This window comes from Cordyceps fumosorosea (genome assembly GCF_001636725.1).
Source record: "Cordyceps fumosorosea ARSEF 2679 chromosome Unknown scaffold_16, whole genome shotgun sequence".
NCBI lineage: Eukaryota > Fungi > Ascomycota > Sordariomycetes > Hypocreales > Cordycipitaceae > Cordyceps > Cordyceps fumosorosea.
Window position 1 is genome coordinate 20,200 of NW_017387316.1, and position 11,907 is coordinate 32,106.

An 11,907-nucleotide genomic window follows, 5' to 3' on the forward strand; every position below is an offset into this window, starting at 1 on the left:
TAGGTATAGGGAATCCAGTATGTATATATACTATACGTATACACGCAAATCTCTTTAGGGGGCTGTGAAGTTTTGTTTGCGTTGAGACCGTGTGCATAGCGTCCATCCATGACCACAGTGGCATGGTCGAAGACCTTGTAGCCTGAGGCTGCGGTATGCACTACATTTCTCGCTGGCGATTCGAACTTATGCGAGTTGCAAGGCGGCGGCTTCTACCAGTATTTGAAGGCATAGGAGATTAAGATTCTATTAGAGGAAGAGCAGCAAAGTAGTCAGTTAATCCATACAAAGTGAGCCTAGACAAAGCTGTCGCGGATCGGTATCCAAGACATGGGCCACGCGACCGACGACGACGACGACAGCACAGGAGACTTGCCCTCGATATCCACACCCGGGGATGTCCTCGTCCTGGCAATCTTCTTCCTGTCAACCTCTGCTCTCTTCTCCGCCAGAAGCTCCATCAAGGCCACCACCTCCTCCTCCAGGAACCGCGGCGCGTACGACTCCAGCACCTCGCAGGCGGAGACGACCGGGCGGCGGTCCAGGTCCAGCACCCTGGCCTCGGCGTACGGGTCGGCCCCGTGCCGCAGGAACGAACCCACCACCGCAATCCAGTCCTCGCAGCCCTTCTTGTGCCGCGCCTTGGCCGCCTCCAGCTCCTCTGCTCCCAAGACTATGTCGTTGTGCGCGGTCGTCGTTGCCGCAAAGTGCGAGGCGGCGGCTGCCAGCGCTGCCTCCCAGGGCGTCGGCCCCTCGTCGTTGAAGGCGAAGTTGGGGTCGGCGCCGCCTGCGAGCAGGTCGGCGACCGCGACGGGATCGACGACGGAGCCGGCGGTGGGGCGCGCCGAGGCGGGTGTCACGGCGCGATGTAGCAGGTGCTGCGCGACGTCCCGGTCAAGCGCGGAGGCATCGGCCTTGGCGGCGGTGTAGTGCCGCAGGCCGGCGAGGCGTGCGACGTCGTGGAAGCTGACGGCGGCGTGCAGCGGTATCAGTACGGAGACTTCGAGGCACCACGCCCAGTGGTGGTGGTCGGTGCCGACCCGCCGGGTGCGCTGCGGCGGCGGCGGCGGCGGTAGGCCCTGGTGGACGCCGCTGAAGCGTGTCTCCCGGTGCGCAATGTACGACGCGGCCAGCGCGTTCTCGGGCAGTGGGGCGGTGGCCTGCGACGGTGGCGGCCGGCGCTGGGAGGATCGCGGGCCGAGGCTCATGGTGCTGAAGATGCCGGACTGGCTGGCCATCATGGACGCGCGGTACGACTGCAGGTAGCTCGTTAGCTGCGACGGCGTCACCGCGGGGCTGGCGCTTCCGTCGGATGCAGTATCCGCCGCTTCGCCGTCGTCGCTGCTCGTGTCCGACAGGTCGTCGTTGTCGTCGACGCCGTAGACGGCGCGGCAGTCGCCTTGGCGGAACTGGTAGGCGACGGCGAGGTCGAGCTGGTCGAACAGCGCGGGGAAGCCGGCGCCGAGCTCCTCCTCGGCGTTGCGGGCGTGCGCGACGGCGTCGGCGACGAGGCCCATGTCGAGCGGCCGCCGGGAGTCGACGTCAAGGCCCTTGAGGCGCAGCACGTGCGACCGGACGAGTGCCAGGGACGGGCTGAAGCGGCCGCCGGCGGCGCTGGCCGTCTGCGCGACGAGCGCCACCTGCACGTCGGGCCGCGCGAGCCAGTCGGACACGGTGCGGTGCAGGACCAGCACCTTGGCGTCGGGCGCGGCGCTCGAGTACTTGCTCTCGTGCGCCTCGAGCAAGCCCGCGCAGGTGCCCTGCAGCTCCGCGTCCGTCGCCTGGCAGCGGGCTGCCACCTCCGCGATGGGCATCCTTCTCACGGGCGCGTCCTCGGCCAGCAGCTCGTCCTCGTCATCGGCGAGGGACAGTTGGAGGAGCGTGACCTTTTCCGGCGCCTGCCTCCGGGCCGCCAGGAAGATCTGGAGGAGCCGCGCCGCGTGCGCGTGGTCCCTATGCGCGATGAGGTGCGCGAACAGGTCGTCCAGGTCGCCGGGGAGGCGGTCGACGTGCCGCCTCAGGCCGGCCACGCCGTCGTCGCAGCTCGGCAGCGCGAGCACCAGCGACTGCACCGCGAGCTTGACCCACAGGAAGACGCCCTGCGACTTGCTGACGGCGTCCTGGATTAGGGTGGACACCTCGGCGGCGGCGGCGGCGGCGCGTGGGTGGTGGAGGAGCTGCCGCATGCGCGGCTGGCTGCACAGGCGGTCGCGGACGTAGTGGCTCAGGTCGCCGTGCGTCAGATCCTGCAGCCGCAGGGTGGGAAGCCCAGAAAAGGCCTCTTCGAAAACGCGCAGCGGCCGGCTGGAGAGGCAGAACTTGACGCCGGGTAGGGCGGCCCACCGGTTCAGCAGGCCGACTAGCTCCGGGTGCTCGGCGCCGTACTCGTCCAGGCCGTCGATGAAGAAGCACAGCTTTGTCGACAGCGAGAACCCACCGGTGCCGGTGAGGGCTTCGAGCGTCCTCTGAAAGGTATCCTCGAGTTCGGGGACTGTCAGAGTGTCCGGCTCCGGAGGCTGCAGCAGGGCGGAGTCGTACGGCAGGTTGCCTTCCAGTGCCGCCTCGGCGCGCGCCGCCCAGGCGCCCCGTACGGCCTCGGGTACCACGCGGTGCATCAGGCCGCGGTGGCGCCGCAGCATGTCGAACAGCAGCGAGCGGAGGAGCCCGGCGAGCGAGCGCTGGCTCTCGGCCCCGCTGTTCCAGAAGAAGAAGCTGTACAGTTCGCAGGGCGTCGTGCGGCCGGCCCAGGCGGCGAGCGCGCGCCGCGTCGCCTCGTTCTCGCAGAGGAAGCGGATGAGCGTCGACTTGCCGCAGCCGACCTTGCCGCTGATCCAGTAGATGCCGTGCCCGCGCCGCAACCAGTCGACGAAGCCGCCGCCGGGCGCCGCCGTCGCGGCGTCGGTGTCCTGGTAGATCCAGTTGAAGGTGCGGGCGTGGGCGCGCTCGACGGTCTCGCGGCGCTCGATCATGGACGTGAAGGCGAGGCTGTCTAGGATGCACGTCTCGACGATGAGGGTGTGGAGCTCGCTCTCGACGCGTGCGTTGGCGATTCGCGGCGTTTTCCGGATGGTGCCGTGCTCCGGGGTCCGCAGGGAGCCGATGCCCCGGAGGATGTCGTCTAGCGATATGCCGAGGGGGTCATTGTCGTCGTTGGAGACCTTTTCGAACTCGCCAAGCTGTAGCAGCCTTTGAGATTGGACTTGTATCTGGGTAATGAAAGCCTCCTCGCTATTATAAAACGAGTCTAAGATACGTGTTGTAAATCTCCTCAGTTGGTGTGATGTCTGTGGTCGCTGACTGGCGAGATGAGCGAGAGCATCGCTGATAACGGATGTCAGTCACTGATATGTGTAGTAAGGAGGAAGAACGTGCGTCTTACCGAAATGAAACCAGTATCCGGGACTCAATACCTCTTCGGATGCCCCAAATACTGTCCTCCAGGGTGACTATCTCCTCCTGCCTTTCCCAGGTGGCGCGCAACGCTCTGTGAAAACTGTGCCAGGTCTGGAACTGCATCATCTCTGGCTGCTGCTGGCTGTCCATGGCTTCCAGGCCATCAGCGCCCAGCATGGACCGCCATCGATCAGGTGTAGTCTTGCGTTGCGTTTCAACGTGTTGCACGGCCCCTGTGGCCCTGTGGCGCAGTCGAGTTAGATGGGCAAGGAGGTCCTGCGCTACCGTTAGGGAGCGCGAGTGGAGGACTTCCAGCGCCGTAGGACTATCTGTCCTGGGATCTTGGTAGCTGGCCGATGTGTGTCTGGGGGGCGGCTGTCGCCTGAGGCTCTGCTTGAGGGCGAGCAGGTCCTGGACGAGGGCTTCGACATATATCTTGTCCGTCGGGAAACCGCGAGCTGGCTTGTAGAGCTGCGGCGCGGGATCGAGTAGGCGACTCGCGTATTCGGAGAACTGCATCAGCGTGGATGCGAGCGAGAGAGAGGCGAAGGCGTCCATGTTGTGTGGTGGTTGATGTTTACGCCTCGCAGGCCGCGTCGGTTATTTTCCTCTCCTGGGTGTGCTGGGAGAGAGCATGAGGTAGAATGAAGAAATCCCCCGGTGAAGAGAGACACCCAGAGATTTTATACCCAGCGCAGCAGGGAACCTAGATGGGCTTGTGCCACATGCAGATAACCGCTTGCTTGTCCTGTCTGGTGATGTTGTGAGGTGTGAGGTGAGGCTGGGGGCAGGTGGAATGGCGGGGTTACTCAACGTTACTCAACCGCCCGGCTGGTGTAACACGCGGCTAGTCATTCGCACCTTGTGTACAATACATGCGTAACTGATTTAGGCAAATAAATATCCAGGGTTGTTTTACTGGCCGAGCAGTTTTATTGCGGTAGAAGTATTTGGTATTTGGGTCAAGTCTGTTACAAGAGACCCAAATCAGACCAGGAGACTCCAAGGCTGCTTGTTATATTTCTCTTTGGAATATCTTTTTTTTTTGTTTTTCAAAAAGAAATAATCTGTTTTATGCTGTTTTTAAACTCATGGCCTCATGTAGTTGTTTTGCATTTATGCATGCCGGCGAGGATGCGTCTCACTGGATGGACTGCTTTATGGTATCCGTACATGTTCACGCACAGAAACCTACGTATGTATCTCTCTCTGTGTGTGTATGTGTTTTACACACACACTGCGCCTCTGGAAAGAGACCAACGTATGTATAGTACGGCATGCCACTCCTTGGTGCTGCCCACCCCTTCAGTTTCTTCTAGAGGCACGTGTCTTGGACTGTTGGACTGACCACAGCGTTTGGCCAGATGTTTTGTCATAGAGCGCATCAGTCTTGTCTGAAGAAGGGTCGTCAGAAACAAAAGCGAAGTCATCTGTGCTAGACGCAAACCCTTGCGACGGATGAAGCGATCCTCTTATGGCGCGAACCGTAGAAACGACGAGAAACTTGCCAGGTAGACTTTGCAGACTACCGTCTGCCAGGCGCTACTACAGTGTTCTTAGTCGTTTCATATTTACCATCATTTCCTCCACGACCCCGGCGCATCTTCAAATCCATCCTGAGATCTCAACTTGGGCGGTCGTAAGTACTCGTCTTCCCAGTTGGAAGGTTCCGCCAAATATTCCTGAAAGACGGCATAATCCGACGTTTCCATATACATCCAACCAACATTCTCATACTCGCTTTCCGTCAATCCCCCCTCCCACTCTGAGTCTTCTTCCTTGGGGCCCATTTCCTGGATTTCCTCCACTGAGAGGCTATAGTCTTGACCCTCGTGTCCCGGTGCCTGCACAAGCTTCACTACAGGGCCACAGGCCTGGTCCAGCGACTCGAGACAGATATCGTCGACAACCAGGAAGAAGTTGTAGCGCGTCCCGGCAAAGGAACTAGCCATGTCGACGTCAATTTCCTCCACTGAGGCACGGTACTCTTCCCTAAGGTTGGCTCGGTACCCATCCACGACCCACGCGGAAAACTTGTCACGCAAGGTTTGCATGGTGGCGCCTTGGAACTGGCTTTGATCGTCCATGAACTCAAACCGATGCCTCGTGTAGAGCTCTGGGTTGGGCGCAGGTTCGTACGGCAACGAGTCCACGGGGTCCTGGAGCTCGTCGAGCATCCGCTTCCAAGCAGCATCATCGCCGTACGCCGTTCGGTAGACAACAAGGCCCCATGGTGCGTCCGGCTTGAGCTGGCTGAGGTTGATGGTGCTTGATACCTGTCGCAGCGGGTCGGCGAACTGAGCAGTCTTCTCCAGCGCCATCGCTTCGCGGGTCTCCGCGCTGAGCGGGTAGGCCTGCTCTACCGCTTGGCTGACACGGGAGCGAGCATCATAGTCACTGCGGTTGACCTCGCACAGGGCAGCTTCCAGAGCTTCCTCATAGGCATTCACGCGCTGGCACTCCTCGTCTGTGAGGACTCGTCGTGGCATGTTAGAAAAGAAGCTGGGTTGTGATGTGGATGGCTTTGCGTAGTGGGGGCGCGGGGTGCTTTCGTTGGCTCTCCGAGAAAGCTTCACGAAGTAGGTGAAGGGCTTTTCGAGGACGGTTGAGGAGGGGAACAGGCAATATTTGGGCAGGCCGGCGCAGAGAGTGCATGAAAAGTCTGGGTGCAGGATTGAGGGCGGAGGTACTGTCGGAGGCAAAGGCGAGAGGCGAAAGACCACTGTTTTGTTTGTTATACTGCAAGGCCCGCTGAAATACGGAGGGCGGCCGTGTGCCTGGCCCTGCTCACCGGAGCGGGCAGAAAAAGAAAAAGAAATAGAAAGAAAGAAAGAAAGTAAGGAAGCGAAAGACAAGAAAAGAAACGATAAGAGTGAAGCTCTAGTTTACAGTTGAGCACTATGAATTCGAAATAGTGGAATCAAGAACAGTCCAAAACGGGTGGGAAGCAAGCAAGAGGTATGTACAGTACATACAGTACATACAGTACATACAGTACATACAGTACATACATACATAAGTAGGTAGTCAGTGGTAGGTAGTGGTATCTCCGTCATTGGTACCTGGTAATACCTACATAAGATGGCTGCCAACAGGTGTCAAGGCCTACTAGGTATCTAATGTACCTGCCTACCTTATACTTACCTTGCTACCTACCTAGGTAGTAACATACTGTACACACCTGGTTATAGCGAAAGTCTATCATTACTAGAGGACGTGGTCATAGGATAGCTAGCAGTTTACATCACAGACGCAGCTTGGGGCAGCTTAGGATTGTAAGAGGTGGCACACTGTGGTGCAAGGAGATGGGTGCTACGTAATCGCGCAAGCCTACGGGATTTCGCTGCCTGAGTTTTACAAATGGAACCCCAGAGTCGGGCCTGACTGCCAGTCGCTGTGGCTGGGCTATACTTTGTGCGTCGGCGTATAGGGTAACTTGTGTGTGTGTCTTGTCTGCGCGTTAATCGGTGGCCTTCCTCTCGCTGTTACAACGCCAAGTAATGTTTCGAAAAGCAATTAAAACAGTCTAGCTGTGAGAAGAGCAAGGGAAGCACGCTTTCAGCATCCATTGTATACGCCAGGATCCTTGTCCAACAAGGTCTCCTAGAAGGAGTGTACCTAATTGCCCCCGTTTAGGCAACCGACAGTTTATATCCGATGTAGAACATCATGCATCCCTCAGTGTCTTCCATGTACTGTACTTCCCGTTATTCAGCCAGGCGCAGCTTCTTGCCGATATCGCCGCGGCGTCTCGCCTGCACGGCCGCTCGCTCGGACGGCTTCGTCTGCTCCGTCGAGTCGGCGGCAGCCTCCGTCTTGCGCGCCTCGGTCGCCTCGCGAGCCTTGAGCGCCTGCAGGAGCATCCCTGCATCGAAGAATCCATCTGCGGGAAACAATCACGTTAGCTGCTGTCAATTCGCTCTCTCCAAGGTGGATGCGAAAAAGAAAAGAAAAGGTGAATAACAGGGGCCGACTTCAAACTTACATCCTCCTAATTCATCATCGTCGCTTGCAGGCATGCTCTCCTCCGCAACGGCCTGCTGCTGCGCCTCCGCGCCAGCCTTGACCGGCTCCGTCAGCGGCCTGCCGCGGTTCTTCACCCGGCTCGCCGAAGCGTGGTGCAGCGGAGGCCGGGCGGACTCCTCGGCCTCGCGGGCGCGGCTCACCTTGGCGGTCGACGACTTGCGGCTGGACAGGCGCAGGACGCGGCGGATCTCGAGTAGGTAGCTCTCGAGGGCGTCGACGAAGCGGCGCGTCTGGCGGTGCTTGGAGGAGACGCAGATGGAGATGCCCTCGTCCTTGATGATGTACCCGATGCCGAAGCCCTCGGCCGAGGTCGGGCCGAAGCCAAAGTGGCGGAGCGCCGGGTTGCCGCAGTTGGACGTCGACAGCACGGTGGTGTTGAGCTTGTCCCAGCCGCCGTCGGCGAAGAGGAGGGGCAGGTCCTGGCCTGCGCCGGAGCCACGGGAGCGCGAGCCGGTGCTGTCGCCGCGGCCCCGCGTGGGCTGGGCGGCCACTTGGGTACAGGCGGGCTCTTCGCTGTCCGACAGGGGAGCCTCGCGCGGGCTGCTCGCGGTGCCGCAGCTCTCGCCGCTCGAGGACGCGTCGCTGCCGCTGCCGCTGTAGAAGCCGCCGTCGACGTACTTTTGCCAGACGCACAGCAGCGCGTACAGGTGGCGGTCGCAGCCCTCCGCCTTGGCGCAGGTGCGCGTGTTGGCCACGTGCTTCCGGCAGGCTTCCCGGAGCGCCTCGAGCTTCTTTTCGACTGGATTGTCGCCCCAAAAGGTCTGCACGAAGCGGACCGACTCGTCCGTCACGGGACGGACCGCCTCGGTGCGGCCGTGCAGGTAGACCTTGGTCATGGCCGGCTCGTAGGTGCACTCAACGCGGCCATACAGGCCGTAGTAGGCCGCCTGGAAGGCCATCTGGACGTAGGCGTCGGGCGAGAAGCCCATGCTGGTGATGAAGGTCTTGCCGTAGGCGGCAAAGTCAAGGCACTGGAACTCGTTCTGCTCGATGAGGTCGGCGAGGCGGGTCTCGGCGAAGCGCACGGCGATGCTGAGCTCCGGGTGCATGTCCCAGGTCAGCTTGCGCGGGGTGGTGTTGACGTCGCCGAAGCTCTCCGGGTCGCGGCGGGAGGGGTCCGGGCTGGTGGAGGTCCAGAGCGAGGGCGCCTGGCCGTTGATGGAGCGGGCGAAGCGCAGGATGGTGTCGGTGTAGACGTCGCTGGCGAAGCGCAGCACGGTGTGGCCGTCGACGCCCGTGTGCTCAAAGTTGATGCCGGCGCTGCCGTTCTTGCAGACGATGATCTGCAGCTTGTCGTACCAGCGGTTGGTGCAGGTGCCGATCTGGACGCCGTTGCGCACCTCGCTGGTGCCGCAGAGCATGTTCTGGCAGAGGTCGGCCACGCTGCCCGGCTCGCTGTAGTCGAGGCACAGCGCGAAGAGCGCCGAGTCGACGATGTTGAGGCAGTCGGCGTTGTTCGACTCGGGCTCCCGCGTCAGCACGTCCCGCAGGCCCGACCACACCTTGCGGTTCTCCGTGCTCAGCACGCCGACGGCGCCCTTGGCCGCCTCCTGGATCGGCGTCTGCTGCGCGTCGTCGATGATGGTCTGCAGGTTGACGGCGATGTCCCGCTCCGTCATGATGGCGTCCGAGTTGTCGTCCAGCACGTCGAACCAGTACACCTGCCCGTGGCACATGACCACCATGTGCTTGGAGTCGGGGTCCTGCTCGATCTGACAGCCCGCCTCGGTCGGCACCCGCGCCGTGCCAAAGAGCCGCGAGAACTGGTACATGCACAGTGGCGTGCCCTTGATCATGTCTGGTGGCAGCTCCTCCTTTCGGACTGCGCGGATGAACTCGAGCGCCGAGACGACGAGCGACGCGGCCCGGGTCACCTGGTTGTTTCTAGCTGGCGTGGGATCATCTTCAAGCAGGAAGAACGGGTTCAGATTGAGGACAACGGGGTTGTCATAGTTGAGGTATGAATCGTACCCTAATCTGTTAGTATGCCATCCTTTGGAACAGACACATGAAAACTCCGGCCGACTTACAAAACTGCTCAATGTAGCTCGTCTTGCCCTGGGCATAGTTTTTGAGTTTTTCTTGCAGTTCTGGGCCATCTCGTCGCAGAAACTCGTCGACCGCCTGCTGTGTGTCGGAACGCTCTCGTGCGTTCTGAAGAGGCTTGAGGGCCTCAATATATCTGCGACACGTCGAAGCGAGCTCGGGGATAGGAAGCTTAGGTAGCTTGTCCTGGCTGGCAAAGGTGACGCCGCCCTTGCCAGAGTCGCTCGACATTGGAAATTTGGTGTAGACGGAAGGCCGCCTCTCCGAGTCCGACGGCGGGGTGTTGCTGTCCTTGCGCAAGTCCTCGGGCTTGAGCGTGTCGCTAGGGAGGGTTCGCGGAGTTCTGACGAGGGGCAAAGGCTCGAGAGCTAGAGTCTGGCCAAGAGGCTGAGGCGAAGTGAATGTTCTGACTTCAGTCGTCATGGTGGAAGTTAGTTATGGGTCGTTGAGAGGTTGGGGATGGTGTGGTTTGTGTAGTATCCCTATCGATGCGACTGGTATCAGGAGTAGAGGGGTGAGACGGTGGTGCAGATGTTTAGACCGCGCAGGGCGGTGCGGTAAAAGTAATGGCAGTCTTGAGTGCAGTAGGCGGGCATCTCACGAGTGAGGACTGGTGACCAACAGAGTCTCACGGAGCAAGACTGCGATGGAGCCAGCGTAGGTGTGGTGAGGTGAAATGAAAAGTGAGGTATAAACAGAATATGAGCGAGGGAAGTTGAAGGAGGAGGGTAATCTAATATACTAATAGAGAAAGATGAGCACGAGCCCCGGGGAGTGAGACGGGAGGGGGGTGTGAAGGGGAGCGGCTCATGACGGGGGAGTGGGATGAGGCTGATGGATCCCACAAGACCAGGTTATCGGTGGGCATGGGCAAGGCGCGATCGGGAACAGCATGGGGAAGACATTCTCGAACTAGAGAGAAGGGGGGAGGGGGGTGGGGGTTGCTCCAGACGAAGTAGCAAAACGAGAGTAATAGCAAGTCATCAGAGCCAAGGGCCAAGGAGGGAAAGGTAAGCGACAAGCATGCCGGGGTGAGGGTGATGGTGAGTGGGATGGGATGGGATGGGAGAGCTCCGCACGTCCGGCCGGCCGGGTAGAGTTGGGGACTTGCTTGGGCGTGGCGCCGGAACAAGGGCCGGGAAATGATGGGTTGAAGGCGGGATGGATGGAATGGAAGAATGGGCTTACCGAGGGAAAAAAGGGTATCACGGCTGTGACGGGATCGTTCGTCCGGTGCGTTTAAACTAACTCGTCGTCACAACCCCCTGAGTGCAGCAGGCGTCGGAGATGAGGACCAAGAACGGATGCGCGATAAGGATGAGTGAGTATGAGGATGAAGATGCTGACAAGGACGACAGATGGGAAAATGGTGCGCGCTGCAGGGCGACTGGGATCGGGGATCAGCCTAGTCCGGGGCAAGGCTGTGGTGGCCTCGGGAGGGAGGGGCCTGGAGTAGTTGTGAGAGGACACAGTCAGAAGGGGAAGGAAGCTATCGAGGATGGTTTGACATGTGGTTTTGGGGTTGATAGATAGAGAGCTTGGTTGATTTTGGCGTTGCAGGTCTGTAAAAATACGGGGTGGTTGGTTAGCTTGGCCGCGGTCATGATGGTACTGGTGGTAACCAGATTAGGGCGCTGAGCAGCAGGGCTGGCGTCTCACATGGGATCAGGCTGGTCAGATGGGAAACTTGCTAGGAAGCGAGGTTCGAGGCGTTGGGGTTGGGTGTATGGTTGTATCGGTCGCTGTAGAGGAGCACAAAGAATGACTGGCTCACATGCGGCCGAGATTGATCGTCTCGACGAACAAATCAGATCAGTCCGGTCCGAGCAGGAGGGGAGAAGACTGATGATGGATGCAGCGGCGTACTGCTGCAGGAGGAAAGAAATCCGAAATAACTTGTGTGTGGCGCGGGTAACGTGTGGTTGAGTAGGTAACTAATGATGAGCAAATATCGAGAGTGGATGGGAGGATCTTGCAACAGCAGCAGCTTCTTAGAGTATCAGCCAGCAATGATTATTATTATAATTATGACTGATCTCTTTTCCCCCGGCTCTCACTCACTCGCCCACTCTCTGCCTCTCTCTCTCTCTCTCTCTCTCTCTCTCTCTCTTTCTCTCGGGCGAGTGGATGTTTCGGCTCAAGTCATTCCCCAGACAAACAAGACACCAACACAGCACCTAGCAAACTAAAAAACTAACAAACTTACAGCAAGCACACCCACATCAAGGTTCCACCTAACGTAGCATCGCTAGCCTCTACTCAAAGTCAACGGCAACGAACAGTAAGTAGGCGTGGTTAATAGCCTCGTCATAGCCCTGCCAGCTTATGGCCCCATAGAATATTACTCTCCTCACTATAATCACGGTCAAGGCGCTTGCTATCGAGCTTCCTAGTTATACACCCTACACAAGGTAGCATCTTTTCTGGCCGTACGCACTACAT

At 59.4% G+C, this 11,907-nt stretch overlaps 3 protein-coding genes across 3 annotated transcripts; all 3 read right to left on the bottom strand.

Moving 5' to 3' along the window:
• Positions 1–296: 296 nt before the first annotated feature.
• Positions 297–3,951, bottom strand: ISF_06193 (hypothetical protein; the record flags this gene model as incomplete). The annotated part of the gene is made up of 3 exons (XM_018849797.1): positions 297–3,244; positions 3,299–3,321; positions 3,380–3,951. The coding sequence occupies 3 exons, from the start codon at positions 3,949–3,951 to the stop codon at positions 297–299; spliced, it is 3,543 nt and encodes a 1,180-aa protein (XP_018702774.1).
• A 1,019-nt stretch (positions 3,952–4,970) lies between these two features.
• ISF_06194 (hypothetical protein) lies at positions 4,971–5,882 on the bottom strand (the record flags this gene model as incomplete). The annotated part of the gene is made up of 1 exon (XM_018849798.1): positions 4,971–5,882. One exon carries the CDS (start codon positions 5,880–5,882, stop codon positions 4,971–4,973), a length of 912 nt encoding a protein of 303 aa, XP_018702775.1.
• A 1,218-nt stretch (positions 5,883–7,100) lies between these two features.
• ISF_06195 (carnitine acetyl transferase) lies at positions 7,101–9,888 on the bottom strand (the record flags this gene model as incomplete). Its single annotated transcript, XM_018849799.1, has 3 exons — positions 7,101–7,276; positions 7,379–9,391; positions 9,450–9,888. 3 exons carry the CDS (start codon positions 9,886–9,888, stop codon positions 7,101–7,103), a joined length of 2,628 nt encoding a protein of 875 aa, XP_018702776.1.
• Positions 9,889–11,907: the final 2,019 nt, after the last annotated feature.